This window comes from Sphaeramia orbicularis, chromosome 15 (assembly GCF_902148855.1).
Source record: "Sphaeramia orbicularis chromosome 15, fSphaOr1.1, whole genome shotgun sequence".
NCBI lineage: Eukaryota > Metazoa > Chordata > Actinopteri > Kurtiformes > Apogonidae > Sphaeramia > Sphaeramia orbicularis.
This window is the reverse complement of record NC_043971.1, coordinates 44192092-44218908: the sequence shown is the minus strand read 5'-3', so window position 1 is coordinate 44218908 and position 26817 is coordinate 44192092. Positions and strand designations below refer to the sequence as shown.

Genomic DNA, 26817 nt, shown 5'->3' with positions numbered 1-26817 from the left:
GGGAGAAAGCAGCAGAGTACTGTACAGGGTTTATGTGAATACGACAGTGAAGAAGATAAAAGATATGACAAAACTAAAATTAATATTAAAACTAAACTAAAACTGAGCATTTAGAAAAAAATGAAAACTAATAAAAACTAGCAAACCTGCCCTAAAAACCAATTAAAACTAACTGAACTAGAGAAAAAAAAAGTCAAAGCTTAATAAAACTAAACTATAATGACGTATCCAAAACTACTATAACCTTGTTGTCAGCAGAGAATGTTGAATAGTCAAGAAGGGTTGTTGTTGTTGTACTTGTTGAACAGATGATTAGTTATGAGAAGATACTGGCGTTGTCAGCTCTCGGGTTTCTTCTTGTGGAAGAAGAAACATGTCGCAGTCAAAAACTAAGGAGAAATCGCACTATGCTAACAATGCTAACAGTGTTCATTCCATGGAATGAATGAAGTCCATAGGCAACACTGACTGGCACTCATTCAGATATAATATGAGCAGTTCATGGCCTATTATAGAAGACATAATAATGTGAAGTACCTTGGTATAGCTGTATTCACATGGAAACTTCTCGTTCACTGATTCACTAGTCCAGGGCTATCTCTCCACCAATCAGATTGGTCCGACTGAACGATGGGTTGTGGCCGATTATGCATGTTGAATCGGCCAAAAGGACTGGCGACTGCATTAACGATGGCCGATCACAGAGAACACACCAACCAGACTCATGTCACCGACCTCGCCAGACTGCCTGACGACGTCTGACCGCCGAAAATTGGGTTGGTGTTTCTTCGCCTTAACCTGGGGTGCTTTGTCCTCATTGAGGTTACAAGGTGGGAAAATTCTGTTTGTGCTTGTTAAAGAAAAAATACTCATACACCCAACAAGTTAATCAAAAGTCTATATGAACCAACTCAAAACATATTTTGTCAGTCTGGTCAGCTCAGATAGATAATTCTTCAGATTTGTTTTTCCTGTTGTCAGTGTATTGTCATCAGATGTATAAAACACCATGTCCAAAAAATGTAGATGACTCAACAGTATCAAAAAAGGAAATCGAGAGTTACCTTAACTTTGGTTTTAATGAAGAACAGGGTAGTTTCGATTGGGGGGGGCTTACAAGGAAAAATCGTTAGGAACCACTGATCTAGACCCTGTTATTGCCATTGACTGGTAAGTGTATTTGCCATAATAGACCTTCAGAGTTTTTGTAGGCATTATTTTACTTTCCCAGACTGATGGCTTTGTGGTAGTTGTGGTTAATAAGACTCACTAACAAGACAAATGTTTTAAGAATAACCTTGTTCCATCTCATTTACATTACCTCACCTTTGACTTCTTGTGCTCCTTGTCACTGCAACCTTTTGTCCAAATATGGTCACTTCTGTCTCCATAATGTCAGCATGGCATCAGTCAAAAGGCATTATCACTTCTTATGAAATGAAATGACTTTGTCTTCAATAGCTCTACACAACTACTTACAGTCTTTGTTACAGCCATGATAATAACGTGTAGACTGAATTCTATGTGGTGGACATTCCTGGAAAATATGTAAGTATATGTTGTGCAATACTGCCTACTGTTAGTTTACAAATGGACTTAGCTAACATGAATAAACTGCAATAGCACAATACAGACACTCAGACTCAACATGTTATAAAAGCACATGTGCATGAATGTTACATATAGTGTTTTAAATAGGATGTTTGCGAACTCCATTCACAGCTAATGTCTGTTAATTCTTCTATTCATAATGACAGATAGTAGATAGATGTCTGTGTGAAGGACTTCACCTGCATCTACTGTACATGACCTTATGTAAATCATACATATTGAACCCCAACAGTTCCATGTATTGAAGCCAACAGCATTTATACAATTATATATGACTTACACTACGTATATTCATTCAGTAAATCCTTTGATTTCCACGAGTAGGCATGTGCAATCATACATCTTGAGCCTTTAAGAATGCATTTATTAAAGCTAATGGTGTGTATATGTTGTGTGCAACATGCATTTAAATATATTTATTCAGTAAAGCTTTTTTTTTTTTTTTTTTTCTGTGGTGTTTTAGCACGTTGTCCAAGAAAGACACAGAAAGTCAATCTTATAGTACACTACATGGACTGACCCAGAAGAAGTGGATGGGGGAGAGCAAAAGGGTATGACAGGATAGATGAGAACTGACAAAGAGTATCAGCGGAAGAAAGAGGGGTCACCGAGAGGTTAGGAAGGTGAAGAAGTACATTCAGAAACCAGAGAACAGATGCAAAGGAGAAAAATAAGGAGGTGAATGTAAGAGCAAGTGAGATGGAAGCACATTGGAGAGAAGGGTGGGGGCGGTGGAGAAATATGTTGTCCTACATGGACAAGATCCAAGTAAAATGCTCTAGACTGATGAAAAAAGGAAAGGAGAGACTGCAAACGGACTAAGGAGAGACCAAAGAAAACAGACATGGGATTCTCAGAGAGCCTGGGAGTGATGGGAAAAGACATTAAGAAAAGAGGCTGTGGAGAAGGAGAAGGGAAAATGAGTAGAGGAAGAAAGGGAATGAAAAATAAGTCTGATCGGACGCAGAGCGATAACAGTTACAAAGCATAACACTATGTTTATGGGAAAACAGCCAACTCAAATGGAAAAACTAGTTAACATACTTACCTTTCTGGCTTCAAAAAACAGCCACCTGTTTATGTTTTCTGCCAAAAGACAGATTATTACTCAATAATTTCTTACAATTTTCCAAAGTAGTTTGCAGTTTCCTGTTTTTATTGGAACAATGTAGGTTAGCATATAATAATAGAAACTGCAGCAAAAGTGAAAGTGTCTCACCTGAGAGCTCCTGTTAGAAAAGTGAAAGGCTCTGAGCAGAACTAGAACAAATTATAATATAGTGAGACATGGTCCAGGTCAGAGTTCTACCTTAAGTAGTGAAGCAGATAATCCAACCAGGTGAGCCAAATCCTCCTCGATGACCCTGATTCGATTTGGGGAAGTTACAAAGTGGGAAGCCTGTGGGGGCTGTCACACCAGAAAACATCCACATAATGTTGGAAAGTATCGCACTCAGGCATAACTGACATTACACTGTGATTCTGTAGTGTGGGTGGACCTTATCCCACTGCCAACACATCCTCATGAACAACAGAACAGGTCAACTGCCAACAGGTGTGCTTATGTAAGTGTCAATGTGAAGCAAACATGTCAATGAAAATAACTAGGCTGTACCGTGTCATCAGAAGGTGGCACTAGAAGTGGAAGTTGTCAACCTTCCAGATGCTTGTTTCTGTCAAAAATTGTGACGTGTATTTTTTTTTTTTTTCCCTCTCCATAGATGAAACGAAGGTGTCATTTGGCTTCCTCATCAGTTGACATGTATGACATGTATGCGTTGGTCCAACTCATCCCGTTTTACTGCTTTATTTGAATATCCAGAAACAGCTCATCAGTCATACACTGCAAAAAATGATTTCTGAGAAAGTGAAAAAAGCCTTATTTCTGGAACATTTCTCTCATTTTTCATCTAAATAGAAAAAAAGCTTATCAAGAAAAATATTCTTATTTTAAAAGTAATATATCTAACTTTTTCTTAATAAGATTTTCCAGCTAATATCAAGCCAGATTTTACTAGTAAGAAGGTAGGGTAATGTTTTGCAAATTATCGCAGCAAAGGATCAACATTGTTTTTTTATTGTTTTTTATCTTATTTTAAGACTGAAACCACTTGCACAACTTCTTAATTTAAGAATCTTAAGAAATGACAGCAAAAACTGTTTTTTTTTAACTAGAAAAGCACTCGGAGAGTGCAGACCTCCACCAAGGCAGATCAGTGCCCCCCCCCAATCACCACCAGAATTTAATCATTTGTTCCTTGTGCCAGTATCAACATTTCCTGAAATTTTCATCCAAATCCGTCCATAATTTTTTGAGTTATCTTGCACACGGACAGACAGACAGACAAACAATCCAACGCTCTGAAAAACATAACCTCCTTGGCGGAGGTAACTATTTGTTGTTATTTACAGGCTTAAAACATGACAAAAATGATAACATAGTTTAAAGCTGCATATGACTTTCATCACCAATTCTGTAAAATCTGTAAAACCCCAGTCAAAGCCTAAGTATCATGAATCTATAAGTCTTTCCGTGATTACTCACCTGAACCTCTTCCCTAACGGTGAATAATTTCAAAGTGCACTCCACCATACACAATCCATTTGTTTACAAACAAAGCCAGCAGGGGCCCGTTTCACGAAACTAGGATTCTGTCATCCAGGATGATTGACTAAGCCGCGTTCAACGAATCCAAAACATGGGAGTCCAGGCTCAATTGGTTTCACAAAGGCCAAGCCAGGATGAATGGACACGGATTCATCAAGCCAGGTGTAACTCATCCTGGATAAGTGCGCGCACCGGATCCCTTAAATAGACCCCGACATCGATCACAGATTCATCGATTCACCATGGCAACGCGAGCAGCGTACTTTTCCCCCTCTGAGACAGAGCTACAAATGGAAGCATACGAGGAGGTGAAAGACACAATTAAAAAGAAAGGAAACACCGCCACGGTAATAAAACAACGTGAGAAAGCGTGGCAAAGTTTTGCAGACCGCCTGAATGCGTAAGTAGTGCACAAATACACACCCACTGCTCTGCTGAAACCGTCGCAGTCACAACCCAAATAGTTTATCAGCATCTCCGAAAGTTGTACTATCATTACGAATCAGTGGAAACTGGATGTGAGAGTGTGTAAATGGGACTATGTGAGACCGGAGAACTGTGATGAATAAATGAACTCACTGACGTCTTTGACTGACCTGTTGGGATAAAGACATCCAATGTCTTGTCATCTTCCCTCATGTTTAATCCGTGTGTGTGTGTGTGTGTGTGTGTGTGTGTGTGTATGAATGACTCAATATGTGTATGAATGTATGTGTCTGTGTGCATGTATGTATGAATTAATATCTGTGTGTATGTGTGTATGTATGCATGTAGAGATCCAACATGTCTGGGCCCAAACGTACATGGCAGCAAGTCAAAGTCAAATACAAGAACATCTTGCAGACTGGTAAGTGCACTGACCAATACTCAAAAACACACAAGTATACATTGTTCCCAGAAGGTGTCTGCTCACACATTGTCTGTGATGTGTCAGCTGTCAAAAAAAACCCCACCAGCAGGGTACGGGTGGTGGGTCACCAACAGCTGACCTCACCACAGCAGAGGACATGGCTTTGGCCCAGAACAAGGGCAGGCCTGTGTTGGAGGGGATCCCTGGGGGGACAGACACATACATGTGTCCGTCCCAAGATGCCACCCGCATCATACAAGGTACATTCTTCCATCTCTACGTGGGACATAACACATTCATATCAAATCCATTTGGACTGTCTGACTTTGGATTTCCTTGCAGTTTCTGGTGCCACCGTCAAACTGTTGGACCCACCAACACCAGGGTCACCAACACATACATTAGACGATGCTGATCCAGTGAGTACTCCATCAAAGGCACACTGTAGGCCTGGCATGGCTCGTTTACCATCTTCAATAAGGATCCCATTAAATGTGACAGGGTGAAGGCACCAGTGGAGGAGCAGCAGCAGCAGCAGCAGATGAGGAGACCATCTCTCTGGATTCCAGGAGGGACAAGGTATCATGTCAAGCTTTTGGAGGTATCATACAGTCCACGATGGTGAGAAGTCATCACTTTGTACCCACACAGTATCCCCTTTCTGTAACAGGACCCAGATGACATGCAGGGAGAAGGCCAGCCTGGCAACATAGTGAGTATTAATGGAAGAACATTGCTGTTACGCACATTGCCCATTGTGCTAATTGTCATGTGTTCACAGAACTCCCAAGCAATCGGACTGTTGTACGCCGACCATCTCCGGCGGCAAATCCAAATGACTGAATTGGACATTCAGTACAAAAAAACAAAGATGGAAAACCTCACACTGGATGCAAGAAATAAAAAAGAGGATGGTGAGAAAATTGGACCTGGAAATCAAAAAGCTTGAGTGGGAGGTGAGTTATGCCTTCAATGCACTGTATGGCAACTGTAACACAAATACTGTATTAATCATCATCCTCCTTTCCTCCACCAGCTCCGAGAGGACACAGATTAATGTATTAAAATCACAATTCCAATGGAATTTTGGTGGTGTCTGTTCACTGTATGCACAGTTAGGGTCACCATAGAGATAACACTGGGCACACAGATGATGGAATCTGTCTTCCTACCTAAGTGTTATGATTGGTTAGAAGTTGAAAGGCTGGCTGTATCATTAAGGCCAGAAGAAAGGCACATAATGTACCCGAAATGCAATTCCTCAGATATATCAAAACACCTCATGGCAGTAAAAAGTGAGTAGAGGGAACAGTTTTAATAGTCATAATCAACCATCAATCCTTTCAGGTAGTAGGTATCATGATAACTAAATAACCATTTGCAGCTTGTGAGGTGTGAGGGTGTAAGGGTGTTCCTCGTAAAGTCAAGTGAGCCAATAGCCTATATAAAGAGCCAAAATGTTGTGCTCCTCCTTACTCTAACAATGGCGTGCTCATTCCTACTAGTGGTGATAGATGAATGTGATCTTGCTCAGGAGAGCCTTCAGGAGAGAGAGGGTCTTCAGGGACCGCTCAGACCCACTGCACTTCTCTGATGACCACCTGTATGAAAGATATAGGTTTTCTGCAGATGGCATCAGATATCTGTGCAGACTGCTGGGTCCCAAGATCAGACACCGCACAGTGCGGAGCCATGCACTGAGTGTCACTCAGATGGTTTGTGTGGCCCTGCGCTTCTTGGCCAGTGGAGGTTTCCTTTACTCTGTGGGGGATGCAGAGCAACTAAGCAAGGCCACAATTTGCCACACTATAAGGAGTGTGTGTCTGGCGCTCACAGCAATGTCGGATGTCTTCATCTCCTTCCCTGGGCACAGAAGACTCCACCACATCAAAGAGGAGTTTTACAGGATTGCAGGTACCAGACACTACAAATGACAAATGACCTATTACCATGTGAACAGTCATAGTAGGATACTCATGGCTTTGTGTTACAGGTTTCCCCAATGTCTTTTTTTTTTTTTTTTTTTTTTTTTTTTTTTTTAATTTTAATTGGGCTCAGCTGGCTGACAGGCAGCTGTCTGTACCGATAAGGCAGCAGCCGACACCAACTGTACTCCCAGTCATCATTGCCCATTTTTCTATGACCTATTACCATGTGAACAGTCATAGTAGGATACTCATGGCTTTGTGTTACAGGTTTCCCCAATGTCATTGGTGCGTTGGACTGCACCCACATAAAGATTAAATGCCCCTCAGGTGCCCAGGAGGCGGATTTTGTGAATAGGAAGTCCTTTCACAGCATTAATGTTCAGGTGAACATGATATTTATGATATTGTTAGTGAGGGAACACTGCATTGCTTGTGATGTGCACTGATTGGTTTATTATTCGTCATCTCCTCATTTCAGATGGTCTGCAGTGCTGACTGTGTCATCAGCGATGTTGTGGCTAAGTGGCCTGGCTCGGTCCATGACTCCCGAGTCTTTCGGGCATCTGGAATCTATCAGCGCCTATCGCAGGGTGAGCCACACAACCTCTGTTAATAACCGCTTTTTATTTATATCTGTGTCCAGAATGTGACTGTGATTCTGAGGTTGTGATGCAGAGTCTTTTGGTTGACAGGTGAATTCTCTGGTGTGTTGCTGGGGGACAGGGGGTATGCCTGCCAGCCTTTTCTCCTAACACCATATACAGACCCCCAGGACGCACAGCAGGCCTACAATCATGCCCATGCCAGGACGAGGGCCAGGATTGAAATGACCTTTGGCCTCCTGAAGGAACGCTTCCAATGTCTTCACCACCTAAGGGTCAGCCCTTCAAGGGCATGTGACATCACTGTGGCCTGTGCCGTCCTCCATAATGTGGCCTGTCTGAGGAAGGAGAGGGCCCCCAGAGTCATGTCACACATGGACTGGGACAATCCTGCCATTTTCCCCAATGATGACAGTGGTCGGCTGGTCAGGGACCAATATGTGTTAAATTTTTTTAGTTAATATGGATGCTTTTACTTTACGTTGACAAATGTCCTGCAGTGGCAGGGTCACATGCTGTGAATTTAAGTTAAATATGTCCTGCTTTGGCAGAGGAATGTGTTGCCTTCTTCTTCAGTTTGGAGTGTTTGGCCTCCCATGATGTTTGTGTTATATACTGTGTTGCAGGGAGGCTACTGCATCCATTCATTTGTCTGTTCGTTTTTCATGTATGGATTTGTCCTGCATTTCTTTCAGTGTACAGACGTGTATTTCTTTCAGTGTACAGACATGTGGGCTGTATTCTACCTTTGAATGTGTATTTATTGTTCTGTTCTTTCTATCTTGTACAGTCACTGTGACTTCAGTTTTAAAGGAGCTGATGGTTTTACATGCTTTGATTTATCCTTATTCAATAAAGGAACATCATGTTACTCTTTGTGTATTTATATTTAGATGACATATATAGTCTATGGGAAACTGTCAGTTACCTAAGTATGAAGACTACAGAGACTGAAAGGGTCAATGTAATCAAATTCCTTGGAATAACTATGCAAAAGAAGTGAAGTTGTTGTATGTGCATGGAGGTGTGGGTGAATACTGACAGAACTAATACAAATCCAATCAACATTATCCAGAAAAGGCCAATACCACTGATCAATAAAGTGTCCTATAGGGAACACAGTACACACATCAGTTTATGATCAAATTAAAATTTTTTAAGTTCGGTAACTTAGTCCACTTTAAAACAAAACAATTCATGTTGAAAATTTAAAAACATCGGTTGCCTGTTCATATTCAGGGCATGATTGAAATATGGGAAATTATTTCTAATTTCAGAGGACGTCATGTGTTCAGTCAACCTTCTGTTGGAACAAATGAAGACATTTAGTCTGTGTGTTGGAGGAAATGTTTGGAACAAGTTATATCCTGTGTTCAAAGACTGTACAACACTATTTATGTTTAAAACTATGTTTAAATGTCATGAAAATATATGGAGAATGTGAATGTTCATTTTTGCATGACTCAAACTATTGAATTGTTTAGTTTTTTGTTGTTACTATCATTACTAAGCTAAAGGCATTGGTATCTATTTTATTTAATTTTGTTTGGTGATATGAATGGGGAGCAGAATGATCTTAGGCTTCAGCCTATTCCGTTACAGACTCTGTAGTTTTTAAACATTGGATCTGCTTAAATGTCTAATGTTTGAAATGTCTGAATAAACACAATTGAACTGAACTGATCTACTAATTGCAACATCATCTAAAATCATCATTTATGTAAAATTATTGAAATTAATAATCACAAATGTTTATATACTGACAGTGGGTCTAGTTACTGTGATTCCATTGTTTAATGGACAGTGGAATAACTATTGGTTCCATTTGTGGTGACTGTTGACTGAGATGAGGGATGAGATAAAATAAATCCTGGAACTTAGCCTGGTCTGGACCAGGCTAGCTCCACAGACTAAATCTCCATGGTAACTCATATCAAAACATATCCTGCTTTCCCCTATCCTGCTTTTGTGAAACCGGATCATGGATAAGTTGAGCCAGGATAGCCAGCATATCCCGGCTTAATCCCTTATCCTAGTTTTGTGAAATGGGCCCCAGGTCACTTAGGCATTTTCGGAAATTTGTTGCAACGTACATTGTGGGAGGCGGAGCTCCATGTAGCCGCATTATGGCTTCAGCGGCAGCAAACATGAAAACGGCTTCATTGCCTCTTGTACTAAGTACTGTTTGCTAAAATTCTGTATTTTTGTCTAGTTTTGAGGCATATTATGTTTTTTTTATTAGTTGATTGAATTTTTGCTTGTTTTAAGAATTCTAGCCAAGAATTTTTTTCTTACCCCATTGGCCGATTTTTTATTTTTTTATTTTTTTCTCAATATAAGCCATTTTGACCAGATTTAGGAATATTAGGCTTATTTCTAGCAAGGTTTGTTGTTTGTTTGTTTGGTTGGTTGTTTTTTTTGCAGTGTATGAGTAGCGTGTTCACTTTAGAGAGATGAAGACCTACACTGTCCATTGTCCTCCATGAGATCAAACTCAGAGACAAAGAAATGTGATCTCATTAGCAATTCTCTTGACATTGCATGTGTAAATGGAACAATTCAGTTTATTGTAAAGATAGTAAAGTAACGTCTAATTTGGTATAAAATGGACTGCACGTGACACACATCACCAACCTTTAAATGGTCCCTCCATTGGCATATTTCACCTCATTCTGAGTTGGAGGTAAAAACATATTAAAAAGAAGTGAAAATCACTGTAATCTGTAGAAAATCTCTACACTCTGAACAGATCATAGAGAGAGACACTTCAGATGATGTCACCTCTGTGAATCTCCTGTTTGAAGTGTTTGTACTTAGTGTTTCACAGTCTAAAGCTTCAAGGGTTTTAAACAAAACTGCAACTTTCTTGACTTTTTTTCTGAAATGAGGTCCTATGGTGCACAACAGGAAGCGGAAGGAGCTCACTTCTCTTCAACTATTACAACTTCTTTAGAGAAGCAAGTTCATTGTCACCCACAAAGCACATTTTCCAAAAAGTCAAACATCACCTTAAGCCAGCATGAAAACCTTTTTGCAGCTTTTTAATTTTTTTTTTTTTTTTTTTTTCTTTTCAATCAAACTTTTCTAACACACAGATGAATACAGTGATGGAAGCATAGTTTTGGCCAATGACATATATGAATGTTTGGAGGCGTGTTAGGGCGCTTTCACACAGCGTTCACAAGCACGTACCGCGACCCATGCCTGAGTATGAGTGGGTGTTACAGGACTGAAACAGTAGGTGGGGGTGTGGAAGGAATTCTGTTGCTATCCAACTAATGCAGAAATCAGAAGAAGACAAGCCCTTACGTCACAGGTGTCAAACATGCAGCCCAGGGTCCAAAACCTGCCCGTCAAAAGTTCCAATCCAGCCTATGAGATGAATTTACAAAGTGCAAGTTAGGGCATCGAACTCAAAAAATATCATAATAACCTATAAATATCTTTGATTTAGTGCAAAAAAACAAATTCTGAAAATGTTTATATTAACAGACGATCCTTTAACAATAAAATGTGAATAACCTGAAATGTCTAAAGTAAAGTAAGTGCAATTTTAACAATATTCTGCCTTTCACTGAATGTTTTGTGCCTTCATAGATCGGATCTGTAATGCATATGTATAAATGATAAGTCGAGGCAGAATATTGATAAAATTTTAATCACATTTCTTAACAAATTTAAATTTTTTTAAGGTTATTCGCATCCTTTTTGTTTGGATAGTTTGTAAATGTAAATATTGGCATAATTGAATGGTATTTTTTGCACTAAAACAATTTGGAGTTGTTATTATTTATGTTAAGACTGGTAGTACAAGATCTGAACCCAAATGCAAGAACCTCAGACAGATATACAAAGAAAGTGTGTTTATTAAACACAATCAGTAAATACAGTTCACACAAAAAGATAATGGGTGAGTCTTCAGTGAAACTGCGTGGTAAATTCGTCACAGCTTCCGAATCCGAATGTGAAGCCTCACAGCCTGGGTTGGGAGCACACGAGGGGAACCCGACTAGGAGGAAGCAGACAAGAGTCAGGGGACAGACCAGGTCATACACGGGAGGACAAGCAGACAGGCAACAGGACACTGGGGAAAGGCAAACTCATGTACCGTAAATCCAGGCTAAAGGTCAAACACCGGAGAAGAATCAGAAGCAGAGGTACAGGCAGGGGTCAGGCGAAACTCAGGAGTCGATCAGAAGCAATCCAGGTCAAGAACAGACAGGCAGACGAACAGGATCCAAAAACACTTGTAAGTAATCACACTAGGAGAATACGAACTGGTAACGAACAAACACAGACACAGGGTTTATATACACAAGAGGGAGGGAAGCCAATGAGACACAGGTGGAACAAATCAGGGCGGGGACAGGTAATCAGACACAGGTGGCACAGATTAGGGAAAGGAAGCAAAGACACCAGACATGACACAAGAGGAGAACTTAAAATAAAACAGAAAATGACAGACAAGACAGACAAAACAGGCTGGAGTCTGGGGACTGATATGACAGTTTATTGGCTATCATGCTATTATTGTACTGGTCTGGACCACGTCAGATTAAATTGGGCTGAATGTGGCCCCTGAAAGAAAATGAGTTTGTCACCCCTGCCTTACGTCATCAACCGAGTGACTGTTCTGTTCAATTGTCTACAGTGGTGGCAGTACTTGTCTGTTAGCCTGTATGAGGCAAAGTGAAGAGTGACCTCTGTTGTCCCTGATATATCACAGAGTGGTTCGGTCGGTAAGGTGAGCCCGTGCCGTACAGATCCGAGGCTTTTTCAGGAGACGACAAAAGCGCCGTTTATGGCACGAATCGCTTTCACACTGCAACATACCGTACTGGAGTCCACACAGTCCATACCCAGGACGACCTTCTCAGCTGGACTCGGGTACAGCACTCGAGCACAGAACATTTGTATTCACATTGATAAAATTAAGTGGACTTTGGGGTCCAATGGACTTGGGTACGTAGTGTGAAAATGCCCTTAGTGTGGATTAGTGCCCCTACAGGCATCTGGAGGAAATGCACAAAATGGCAGACAAAGGTTACAGAAGAATTACAAAATTGTCACATTTCGGCTGTAGTTTTGGTCAGTTGGCTTTGGTCATGTACTTCTGTTATACCCACCCTAATCATCTCTATCCCATTATGGACATAAACAGTGTCAGACATTGTTCTGTCTTGTTAGGTTTGCTTGCAGTACACTAAGCAATATCTCAAGTGATTTCACTGTTGCAGACAAATTATCACTGTCAGAATAAAATTTGAGTTTTTGCAGAGTTGAGGCGTGCTCCTGTCATTGTGATCGTTTGATGCGATTTGATAAATACTTAATGTCAGGTGTTCGATTTGAAGCAGAAATACAACAACGGATTCCAGTTTGATACCTGTTATTTCTGCACCGAGACTGATCATAATGATCAACAGAGAGAACAAGTTAGGCTGTTTTGCTCTTTGTTCTGATGTGGTTATAGCGCCCCCTAGAAGCAGGACTGTTGGCTATACCTCTAGTAGCTGACTTTTTTTCCACCAGACCTCAAATGAATCAACCACAAACTCTGAATTTTATTCACTAAATCATCACCCTTGATGATCTAATTTGATTAAATATTGATTAGAGTGATTAGAGTGTGTTATGTATATGTAGTGATGCCTAGTGGTGAAAGTTCACATTGCAACCAACTCAACCCTCCATATGGTGGCCACAAAAAATACAAAGGGTCTCATTAAAGTCAATATTTGGACTTTTTAATAAAGATGATACAAAGATGTGACACAGGATGCAGTCCATTATTTAAAATGTAAAGCTGTCAAACTTTTGAAATTTTTAATCAGATTAATCACCGGGTTACTATGGATTAACTTCGATTAATCACAATCAAATATCATTCATTTTTAATCTATACTAATCGCGTTTCATTTTGCATGAGCAAACAGACTCAAGAGAGAAGGGAATATATATGCGCTTGATGTGTTTATTAAACACCTTCAACAGTTTTAGCAACTTGAAATAACTGTTCCGTCTTTTTTTTTTTTTTTTTTGTCGTCATATTTCCATCCAGAGGGCCAACGTGCTGTTTAGTGTCTTCCATCTTTATTGGTTGGTTCTGCTGCCTGTCACTACCGGATCAACTGCCTATTTGTTCATGCGCAACAGTAACTCTACTTGGACAAATTGCCCAAAATGTGTTGCCAGAGATGTTCAGAGTCATTCTGTGCTGCAGATGGCTTAATTGCATTAATTTTTTAAATCAGATTAATCATGATGATGGATTAATCCATGTTAATGCGTTAATTTTGACAGCCCTATGTAAAATGTCAAAGTCACACACAAGATGTCCTCTGTAGACATATACAGCTCATTCAAAGGGGATTAACTTATTTTCATGTGATTATAAACTAATAAAAACATGACTAATATGTTACATTTTTGCAATTAGATCATTGTACGCCCCGCTGAATCTTACACCTTTGACCTCTGAACTAAACTCATAAGGAATCTACGTAAAGGAAAAATGATCCACTATGGACTGTTGAGCCACTGGAATCCTATATCAGACTGTAAGAATGGGGCAGTATTACTATCCCAGAACTCCAGCCACTAGTTTCCTCAGTTCCCAAATGTTTACAGACTGTTGTTAAAAGAAACACAGTGGTAAACATGGGCTCATTCCCCTTTTTATTAGCTTACCAGCCGACAGGCCGTAGGTTATTGTCGTCATACAGCATCCGGCGGTGGCGTCTGTCGTCGTCTGTCATCCGTTACAAAAATTTCAATCATCTTCTCCGAAACTACAATTCTGATTGACTTCAAACTTGGTATACAGCTTCTTTATGATAATGTCAACAAAAGTTAGTGAAATGATTTGGATCTGATTCTGGATTTGGTACGACTTTGAAAAATTTCCCCATTATAAGAGATAGGAAGTGGATCGATGCAATAACTCAGTAAATATAAATGATATCCAGTGTAAATTTCTACAGTCCAGCCCTGATGGGGAGATGACCAAACCATAATGGTCACATGTCAATCAGGATCTTCTTCTGGATCCGAGAACTTATACAGGGTGAGTCAGAAAAAACACTCTTTCCATTTAAAGAAATTGTACTGCTAAAACGGAAACACTGATTTTTCTTTTGACCATACAGTCATATTGATGTGGTTATTGAGCATGTCTGGTGATGTAGTCATAGATTTATTGCATTGCATAAGAGAGAGAAGGTCCATTGTTTATTGGGCACTGAAATACCTGCCAACACAATGTATGCCACAGTGAACAAACTTGAAATTGACAACAATTACAGGAGTCGGGGCTTTGCTTTCACACTCAGGACATAGGCCTACATGACAGTGCCCAGGGAGTTTTCATCATGGCAAGACCACAGTTTACGGATGTGCAGAGAGCTTTCATGGTGACAAAATTCTGTGAAACTGGTAGCATCCAAGAAACCATCGGGCAGTTTCAAGACCGCTTCCCTGATGTCTGTGCCCCAGCTGCCTCATCAGTGAGGAGAAATGTGATCAAGTATCGCCTAACAAACTCTTCAGGAACTCCGAAATCGCATCACGGCTGAAATCCAAGCCCTACGACGAACACGAATGGCGAGAAGAGCTGTGTTAGAGATGCGACAACGAGCACAGATTTGCATCAATCTGAATGGTAGCCAGGTTGAAGGTCATGCCAGATGACTTCGTTGAGACAAAACATTTTGATGGCGAGTAAACATGCTGTAATGGTTGACAATTTCAATTTAATTCACGGTGGCATAAACTGTGTTGGCAGATATTTCGGTGCACAATAAACAATGGACATTCCCTCTGTTATGCTATGCCATAAATCAATGATTCAATCGCCAGACATGCTCAATAACCACATCAATATGACTGTATAATCAAAAGAAAAAAAAGCATTTCCATTTCAGTGGTACAATTTCTTGAAATGAAAAGAACGTTTTTTTCTGACTCACCCTGTAGAAAATTTAACATGGGCTCTTATGGGAAAAAAAATTTCAATCGTCTTCTTCTCCGAAACTACAGTTCTGATTGACTTCAAACTTGGTATACAGCTTCTGTATGATGATGTCAACACAAGGTATTGAAATTATTTTGATCTGGATCTGATTCTGGATTTGGTGCAACTTTGACAAATTTTCCCATTAAAACAAATACGAAGTGGATTGATACAATAAATCAGTAAGTATCAATGATATCAAGTTGGAATTTGAATTTTTTACAGATCTGATTGGAATATGACCAAAACATGGGCTATTTCTTTAATATAATAAATGCACATAACTGGGTGATAATAAATGGCATCTGGATACATTTCCCAAAGCTTTTCATTTAGCTGGTAAGCTACAGGGCCATTGGTCCTGTTTTTCTAGATGGGTTGCTGCCATTAAATTCAGTATATTTAGTAAAAGTACATTTTATCAGTTCAAAACTGTGAGTTATCATTCATTTAGTTTAAAGGAAGAATATAATATTTATCTGTATTTCACATTCTTGCTGTGTCTGAACTTTATCTTAACCTTTTTTAGTGTGATCAGCTTGCATAAGCATGCTACATCAGATTCTGTAAAAGGCTTAGAACTTCAGTAAACTGTGACCTACATGGACTAAATAAACATGACACTAACCATATTGCCAAACATAATGTTAAGTTATGAATTCCATAGGGTTGTTTCCAAGTAATGAAATATACTGTCATTTAATGAAAAAAAGTTTGAATTACAGCAAACTGTATGTTACAACGCATCTGGGCCATGAGTAAATTGCAGTTATGAACCATATTCCCATTATGTATTGTTCTTACATGAGGCCAATTATCTTAAGAGTGTTTTAAAGCCCTCTAGTATATGGACGGGGTGAAGTCACTAGGTGTCACTCTGGAGCTCATACTCATAATGGACAACAGGACACACTCATTAGAGCTTAAATGAACTAGCAGAGATGACTTCAGGCGTAATCATGCATACAAATACATGTGTTGTACAATTGGACCAAACCTGCTCCATCAGTCCAAGGTTAAGGACTGGAGAAAATGCAAAGCAGCCAAACACACTCAGACACAATGGTTTTCAGAGCAGCGCTGTAGCCCGTGCACTATGAGAGTGTTTCAGTGTAAATGCACTGAAGGCTGTAACAAAGCAATTTATAGGTAGATTAAGTTTCACCCATAAAAATGATTATTCAGTCACAGCGGTAGCTAAAGTGAAAGACTCAGTGTTCGGCGCTGCCTTATTAAAGCATTAAAGTCTGTTACCTGTCGTACATGGAACAAATTATGCTCAGTTAGGAATGCATTAACCTTGATGTATGGTGTGTGGTTGTGTGTGTGCACGGATTAGACTTCCAACTGCACAGAATGCAGCGTTCTTCTGTGAAACCCTTAACAAATCAACTCTTTATTTATTCTGTTTCTTTCTCATCTTTCTGTCTGCTCATAATTCTCTCCTCTCATTTTGTTTTGTTTTCTTCAGCCTTTTGAATATTAGACATATTTTTTCCCATACTTCTCTTTTCAAAGACTGACTTTAGGGTGTTCTTTTATTTTTATTTTTTCTATGCTCTCATTCCTTTCACACATACATTGTTCGGTGCATTCACACCTGGAGCTGCAAAGTATAACAACAAACTCATTTTCTGGCTGCTGAGTAACTCTGTCGGGGAGCTACATAGTGTATGTGCCATGTTGGCAGAAAAGAACAACTGAGAAAACCTTGAGTTATTCTGCTTGGACTGGGTTCATGCATTACCATAAGACGTTTACCCCCATAAATCCCCTTGTAGTGGTACCAGTGCCAGTGGTACCTTTTTTAATTAGCTGAAGTAACTGTTTTAGTGTTCTCGTGAGGCTTTGTCTAAGAAATGTCCATGTTTTCTTTATGTATTTTCCACCACTAGGAGGCTAATGTAATTTTCCCACTAAGACGATTGTAATTATGACCGGAACTGTATGCAAATGTTACATAATTGCCTTGAACAAAGGCATTGCCTTGACATTCTTTTACCCTGGAGAGAACCTCTTTAACCTTCAGGAGCCTGATTCATTCTCTTGGGATACAGCCTTAAAAAATGGGCAAAAATGGACACAGGTTATAATAGGCCTTGAATATTCCTGACTTAATTTTACTACCTTGTATGGGCTTATTTATGTTTATCCAGGAATAGTAAGGAGCAACCCCTAACAATGTTTTTTTTTTTTTTTTATACTAGAAGATCAAACATGACCAGACATGGAATTTGAGGACGTTGGGCTTCAGGAAACACCTTTTTGCCAGTTTTTTCTAATGTTTTATCAACAAATTAAATGATTACTTGAGAACTCTATCAACAGATTAATCAACAGTTAAAATAATCTGCATCCCTACACATGGGTTTACTTCTAGAAGATATTTTCACACTGAAGGGCAAGGGTTTCAGCTCCGAAATGAAGCCAATGTGTTGGTATCTTAAAGTCTTAAAAGTCTTCAAATCTTAAATACCATTGATGGCCACTGGGTTTGGCTTCATTTTGTTGGCACTTTTTAATAAACAATCTGGTCCATCTTTATTCCCATTTTGTTTTTTCTTTATTAATCAGATTGCAGGTCAAATAGAAGCTATGATATCTGCTGTCAGGCTTTGATTGACAGTTCATTTTCCTGCCCAGTCAGACTGGTGGAGTTTCTGTTTACCCAGTTTACTGACAGTCAGCTCCACTGTAGTTGTGGTTAATAAGTTCCACTAACAAGACTCTGAAATGACTTTGTCAGTCAGTGCTTGACGACGTTTGCAAACATTTGCCTTCAAAATAACAGTTCCGAAAACAAAGGGTGATGTCATCCTTCCACCAATTATATACCGTCTATGGCAGTGTCTCCCAACCAGTGTGCCGTGGAAGATTATCCAGTTTCACCTGACTGGTACTGTAAGCGAGCAGCGTGATATAAATACGTATGACTGCATGCACCAATGATCCACTCTACAACAAGAGTCTTCTTTGCAAAATAAAAGTGAAAGTGAACCATCCCCGATGTGGTGCATTCTGTTTATAAAGCCCCCCCTCACTAGTGACATGCGGATCAGCGGGTTGCTTGTGAACCCCGGGTATCGGATAGGGGCGGGGGGGGGGTATGCCTCACATTCTATAATAAGACCGATCTCAATCTGTAAGACAGGGGGTCCGTCCGAGGGGTCACTGATGTACCCCTCTCAGGTTTCTTGTTCCAAACTCCCCATGACAATGTCACCCGTGCACCCCCGCCTCCCCCCAGTGACTGCTACAAAGGAGTCCCCCATTCTGGAAAACAAAGCTATTTCAGTCCTGTTCCCTTTCTCCAACCTGTCTATGTAAGGTGGGCTTTTCAAGCACGATTGATATAAAGACGAAAAAAGACTCAGAGCTGCTGAGGAAGATTCATGTCTGTCTTTTTTCAATTCCTGCAAGAATATCAGCTTTGTGTTCAACTAAACAGGCCCAGGTTTCACACTAAGTAAACTGAGACTAGATTTGTGTTATATTTCAAAAAACACACTTCTTGTGAAATTCTTGTTTGGTGGTGTGCCTTATGACTTTTCTAATGTAAAATATGTGCTGTGACTCAAAAAGGTTGAGAAACACTGGTCTATGGTTTGTATATTTGGACCGTCAACACTCCCAGTCCACGATTTCACAAATTTGTTCTGTCAAACTTTTAAATCTACATATAACTTCTGTGTTTGTAGCAAACTGAAAGAAGTAAGAAGAGGTAATAGGTTTTTCTTTCTTTTTTTTTTTTTTCTTTTTTTATGGAGGAGAAAGCATGTATATAAGTGAATGAGGCCTGTTTGAGCCACCACCATGGGAAGCTAATGCATGAGATTTATTGAGTGGCAGAACTTCAAAACACCGTTGAGCCTAATATCCCTTATGCACAATGTGTATATAAACACACACGCCCTCACTCAAGAAAGCCTTACACACTTTTGCTTAATTTGAGTTCGCATCGGATTAACGCCACACACGCGGACACACATACATATCCCTAGCCATTTACAACAAGGTGACAATTAATCTCCGATTAGCCAGGCCAAGCAGCACCAGGTGTTCAATTAGTTACCTGCGTGTGTGTGTGTGTGTAGGTGTATGTGTGAGAGAGAGTCTTAGTGGAAATTGGATTGAAACTGATTCATTGGCACATCAAGGCAACGGTATGAGGTGGCACCTGCATGTGAGTAAGAGAAATGTGTGTGAGCGAAAATTAGAGTCTCTGTATGTTAATTGGGTTAAAATTGACTCATTGTCGTATAGAGCAGGAGAGGATGGCATCTCTGTGAGTGTGTGTGTGTGTCTGTTAATAAGGTCTAAATTGATTCTCTGGCAGGCTGGCGTTGCACCGGGGGTTATTCTCCACGTCTGCAGGGAAAGGCAGAGAGAGACAGATGGACCAAAAACGACACAGACAGACAGAAAGACGGAGACAGTGATTGACTAGGTGGGTCTCGCTGACACTTCAGAGGTGGGTCCAAGCGCCACAGCTGCTATCTGTGACAAGTCTGCATGAGTGTGTGTGTGTATGGACGAAGCATCTGGAGTCTTTCTGACATTTTCAACTCCTGTCAGCACTGACTTGACATCTCACAGCTCAGTGATTTTTAACTCACTTACCAGTCCACACACACACACACACTGATGCCTAATAATGCGTCCCCTCTTTTTGTTAAAAAAAAAAGATCGGCGGCACATGTAGATCATCTGAAAGGCTCGACAGAAAAATTTCAAGGGTCTCTGAAGAGTTTTTAAACAATTATTTGTCACTCACAGTTGTCACGAAATGTTTTCTTTTCAAACTTACTATGCCCGAACATTTATTCACAAGTAAGATTGGAGAAAAAATATTGTTCACACACCACGGGGAATGTTTTTGTTTGATTGAATTGCACGCCCTATTTTTTCAAGCTGTTGTTTTCAGAAAAAGGTTGATTTTTGTAAGCTTTCACACTACAAATAAGGAATTAACCAATCAAGCTGTGTCACATCATGTCACAACAACAATGGTGGATGTGTTGATTGTGTGGAACTTTTTTTTTTTTTTTTTTTTTTTTAATGAACTATACATAAAAATGACAAAACAGTGAACTGAAGAAAATACCAAATAACTACACTAGGAGTATTTATACTGTAAAATAGTTTGTGCTTTTTACTGGGATGCTGTCATAGATTGTAAATGAATAGTGGGCAGAAGAGCCGTGACATCTGAGCTGCTGTTTTGATGGCAGTAAGGTTAAAGGTTAAGTTTAACTGGGTCATAATTTATGTTTATTTATGTTTATACGTATATATGTGTGTGTTCGTTATGGTGTGAATTTTCCCCCAGTCCTGCAGGGGTGCTGTGCCCGTTTGTGTTTCTTTGTTTTCCTTGCAGGAGGAAGCTGCTGATTGGTGGAACCAGATTACCCTGCCCTTTAAAAATGGCCCTGGCAGAGCCCTATAAAGAGAGTTATGACACGCTTTGATGTCACTGTTCCGGTGATCACGTGGTTCACATAAGCCTGAATAGGTCCAACAAACTAAGCGCTCCCATGTTATTTAATGGGACAGACAGCAGTGAGCATGGTAAATCTGAAAATAAACCACACACAACCGTTGCGTCACTACTGTTTGTACTGTTGTGTGTGTTGTACGTCTGAGTAGTGGGGTTGACCACTGAAAGGACTGACTTTATTACTTTGAAAACTTAAATTTCGGGGGGAAAGGTTGGTGTTAGCTTGGATAGGCTACTAACATGAGTGGTCCTAACTTTACAAGTTCATTCATTCTGTAATTGTACTGTACTTGTAAGGAGATGGACGATTTACCATTTAAGTTTTACTATTATAGGACTGAGGTCCAATCAGAAAACAGTGTTTATCTGTGAACACTGTGTGTCTGCCAAGCTCTGCTCTGATAACACACACAATAAGACATTAACCAGCGGACAGTATAGCATGTTAGCGTTTGCACAGATGCTAAACTCATTAATAACTCAACATTAGCAAACTCCAACTCAACAGTATCCTTATAGGATGAATCGAATCTTACAAACACCAAGTGACAGAAGTTTCGCATCCTTTAACTCACAGGTGTCAAACATAAGGCTCAGGGGCCAAAACTGACCCACCAAAGGTTCCAATCCAGCCCGTGGGATAAATTTGCAAAGTGCAAGTTAGTTGCATCAAACTCAAAAATAATATCAAAATAACCCATAAATAATGACAGCACCAATTTTTTTCTCTTTGATTTAGTGAAAAAAACATTAAATTATGAAAATGTTTACTGTACATTAACAAACTATCCTTTAAAATGTGAAAAACTTGAACAAATACGAACAACCTGAAATAAGTGAAGAAACTTAAGTGCAATTTTAACAATTTTCTGCCTGTTACTAAATGTTTTGTGCCTTTGTAGATCTGACTTATAATGCATATGGATAAATGATAAGTCAAGGCATAATATTGATTAAAAAAAAAAATTGTACTTATATTTCTTAACAAATTCCATTTTTTTCAGGTTATTTACATCCTTTTTGTTTGGATAGTTTTTAAATGTAAATATTGGCATAATTGAATGTTACTTTTTGCACTAAAACAATTTGGAGTTGCCATTATTTATTGGTTATCATGCCATCATTTGACTGGTCTGGCCCACTTCAGATTAAATTGGGCTGAATGTGGCCCCTGGAAGAAAATAAGTTTGACACCCCTGCTTTAACTCATGAATACTAACTTTACTGAACTTTTATTGGCAGAGCTCAGCTCTACAGCAACTCTCCTCCTAATTAGCACGTGACCTCAGCTGACAAATTTAATCAGACACCACCAGGTTCAGCAAAACAACTAAAATAAAACCCACCCTTAACAATATTTTTACTAGCGTTACCTTATCGTAACAACTCCATAATTTGATTATAGTGGTTAAATCTCAACAGCTGGCCAAGTCAGCTAGCAAACTATAGAGCTACAGCTGACAATCGAACGTAACAGTTATTTAAGATAGACATTTGTACAAACCAAAACTCTAACCAAAGAAAACTGAATTTAAAACATGAATGTCCACTAATAAAGGACATACACTCGATGATTTGAAAGATGACGATATCTTATAAACTTACTGCTGGAGTTGCTAGATCAGCTGCAATAGAAAAGAATGTGTTCCAAAGGCGTTACACTCAATGTTTGGAACTATTGGCCCCTCCATGAAGGTGCATGTTTCTTTGACAACAGGAGTCTATGGAAGTGTCGCGACTCTGATATATGTGGAGGACTCTGGTTTGTGTTTGTGATCTCCAGCTTTCGTGATATATAGTTGTGTGTTTGTAGTACTTTGGTGTTGTAAATAATGTATATAGTAATTTTGAGAAAAAGTCCTAATGTGCTGGTAGGGGGAGGTGGCTCTTTTGTTTGCACATTTTTTCTCCTGGTTTTCATTTTGGGAGATTAGGTTAGTTTACTGTATTTTATTTCTTGAATTTCTTTTGGATTAGGGAATTTAGTTTTGACTTTGAAGAAGACTTTTTGTTTGTTGTTTTAGCTGAGCCCTCCCCTAACTCTCTCTGAGTTGTTTAAATAAATTATTTGGACTGTAGTTCTGGACTGGTGTTGTGATTGAGAGTTGGGAGAGGACAAAGAGCGCACATTATATGTCCTGGTTCTCCCCTAGGCTGCGTCGTAACATTCACATAAGCCTTTTTTTGGCTTCTATCCTCTCCTGCACAATGATGTTACTTGTTTGAATGCTGTTTTTTTTTTTTTTTTTCTCTTGCTGTTTTATGACGTGCAAATAAATAAATTAAAAAAAAACATGTGGTAATATTAAAGACCCACAGCCTCATTTATAGACCAATAACACCAATATTTGAGGATCATATTTATACTTCCAAGCCCGTAGAAGTGGTTTTCATTTGTGAAGGTTATCTAGCTAAAAGAAACACTAAAGCTTAATAAAGTTTGCCACAGAGTTTATTTTCCACAATAATCCAAAAGCCAATGGAAAAGTTCCATTGGATTTTGGTCAGGGGAACCAGAGCGATGCTAACTTCTGGGTTAGCCTACAAAAATACATCATCCCTGCAGCACTCATATAGCCCAGTTTATTATCTTGGCTTGTGTCCATGAAATGTTGTACATTGTGATCTGAGTCTGTGTAAGACATCAGTGTAACATAGGCGCTCTATGTAGGGGAAACTAACTATACTTACAAGATGGTTCATATTTTATCATCTTCCTAATATCATCACTGTATACTCTACGAATACCACAATGCCACTGGGGCTTCTGCTTCATATAACCTGTCACCAATATTCAATACAAGAAGGTTCACATCTAATTACACTCTATCCATCAAGAGAGGGAAGATGTAAACATGAAGTTAACCCATGAAGACCCAGTGCTACATTTGTGGCAGTTCCCAAATGAATTTTTCTCATTTCTACCTTTCTTAACTGATTCATCACCATTTTTTTTCCTTTTTTTTTTAGAATATTATGTTCTATATTTTGCTATTTTTGGTGTAAATCATGTATTTTCCTGTATTTAATTCACAGATCGTGTAGATGTTAATGAAAAGTCAGAGTAAATTCAAAGTTAATTATAACAAAACAGAGAAAACTGAAGAAAAAGTGACTTTTTCAGCAAAAATATCATTAACTAAACATAAACCCAGTGTCTCCATCCACTGTCATTAAATAACTCCATGAGTTTTACTGATGAACTAATGTTGTAAAAGATGACAGTGTTTCCATGGTAACTACAGAGCCACTGAATGTCCAAATGGGTCATATCTGATAACCATGAAAAGACAACAAACTGCATTTTACACCAATTATTTACATGTATTGATAGGATTTGTAGATCAATAGGTCTGTGATGAATATTTGGGTCTTTATGGGTTAAAAATACTCCCAAATTAACAGAGAAAAACATTCCACCACAGGATAAAACACCTTTACTTTATCTCATCATATGACAGAATAAAGAACTAATCGGATTTGATGCCATATTTTATTCATTCACTGAGTCTTTTGCACACTCTTTAATCTAAAACCTGCTCCTCCACCAGCTGTTTGCCAAGGGCCCAAATGTGGCCATTTGTTAAAAAACAATAAGAGCAAAATCGATGGTGCTTATATTGGTGCTCTGCTTCAGGGCTCATATCAACATCTCATCCACAGCATTCTCCTCTCTATTCACACAGTCTTTTAAACACTATAATGATGTTCCCATGGAAAACAGTGAGACAGTCGGAAACAGAGGAGGCAGTTTAGAGAGGCATTAATGTGCACCCAGGGTGACTGGTTTGTAATCACATACTGTACACCAGTGCATTTTTATATCAATGCACATAGAAAGAATACACACAATAAACTGACTCCCACAATATGAATGGCAAAACCTGTGGTAAATAAGAAATGGATTATTACCTGATTACAATGTAAAAAGCAATGCATTTTATTTTGCTAACCTAATCATAACTTTTATTTAACTTATTACAGTTTATTATTCATCATTATTTTTTGTGGCTTTTCTAACAAATGAACAAATTTCTTTCTTTGAGTTACTTATTATTTATTTATATTTTGCTAGCACGATTAAGAAACACATAGGTAAAAGATAACATGCATATTTGTATGAGCGTATGTGTACTTGTATGTTGTGTGTATATGTATAAATGTATGCAGGGTGTGATTTGTTGAGGGGGATCAACCCCCCTTCTGGTTTTTATGTCCCTATGAGACAGGTTAAAATGCCTTACTTTTTTGTAATTTAGAAAGCACATTATTTTTTTTTAAATGTTCTTCAGAGGTCATTGATACGTTTATTTGTTCTCAGGTATTATTATAGATTTATATATACTGTTACTGAACTACACAGGTACTGTATAATTACATTTGTATTTAATTAATAAGGGAAAATATGGGTTTATATAAATTTAATATTACCTTTAAAAATGTTATTAAAATCATTACATATTTTATTTAACAATCTAATGCATTTACAAAGGTTTTATTTAAAACAAGTAATACACAATTTTGTTCAATGTTTCATGCCTAATTGATTCATGTTGTCTGGAACGAAGTTGCTGTGCGGATGTGCATTGTTGAGTGGAGTGTTGTAATGGCGGCTGCTGAATAAACCCCGGACGAGTGAGGAAAATGAAGCGAGTTCGTGTTTATTTCAGTAACACATACAACGCAGCCATGTCCCTTGACCGTATGGGCGGAGAGCGTAACACCTACTTCTGCTGAATGAATTACATCCTGGGGGTGGGATGGGGTGGTTGTGACTGACTTTTCTTACTCCTGTAGCCTACATTGCTGGCACTAACGGTCCCTCAGAGTCAGGCATACTTGACTCCGCAGACATCTATGCATACTCAAGGCAGACCCAAAGCAGACCGCCCACAGTACGTGCACAGTGCGCATGACTCTGGGACTTTCACCTGAACTGAACTGTCAGCAGTTTCAGAATTCGTGAACATCCTCATGTACATTAATGCATTGTCTACCTTACCTATCTCTCTCTGTATATATCAGTGTCTCTCTCACTCTGTGCCTGAAAGTGACATTTTTTTGGCCCACCCCAACCCGACCCCTAATGCCTTGCTTCCACTATGTGGAACCGGCTCGACTCGACTCAGCTCGACTCAACTCGGGTACCAGGTACTATTCCTAGAGACCGTTTCCATTACAAGATTCTACCGACTTCACAGTACCTGGATGTCAGAGCGATGTGGCGCGTTACTTCCGTGTCGTCTGCTCAGACAGTTGCTGATAAACTCGCTCGTTGTGGGTTGTCTTGTCAAACTCATGCTGAATTTTTATGTCGGCCACCAAAGACTGAATCTCCTGACTGAATGGTGTAGTTTTTTGGACTGTCATCATGTGGATTAACCTACCGCTACATTTACTGTAAACTTCCGCATCTGGTTTTTGTGAAACGGCGGGTCACAGAGACAACTCTCTGACCAATCAGTGGTCTGCAGTGTTTACACGTCACGTTTTAGTATCTGGTCCCCCGTCTTGGAACCGTGGTGGAGGTGATACTAAAAAACTAGTACTGGGTCCAGGTCCTTTTTCGTAATGGAAACACAAAAAAGCCGAGTTGGGTCGAGTTGAGTCGAGTCGAGCAGAGCCGGTACCACGTAGTGGAGTAGTGGAGTAACCCACTGATCAGCATATCGCTAGTATGGACGTACGTCTGCAGACGCCAGTTAACAAT

At 39.3% G+C, this 26817-nt stretch overlaps 1 protein-coding gene across 1 annotated transcript in view; it reads left to right on the top strand.

Annotated features, from left to right (window-relative positions):
- Positions 1-6583: 6583 nt before the first annotated feature.
- LOC115433895 (putative nuclease HARBI1) overlaps positions 6584-26817 on the top strand; it is a 72813-nt gene continuing 52579 nt past the window's right edge. Inside the window, exons 1-4 of the mRNA XM_030155453.1 lie at positions 6584-6983; positions 7265-7380; positions 7476-7587; positions 7690-8024. Coding sequence (XP_030011313.1) covers positions 6584-6983; positions 7265-7380; positions 7476-7587; positions 7690-8024 — 963 coding nt within the window. The remainder of the gene's footprint in view (positions 6984-7264; positions 7381-7475; positions 7588-7689; positions 8025-26817) is intronic.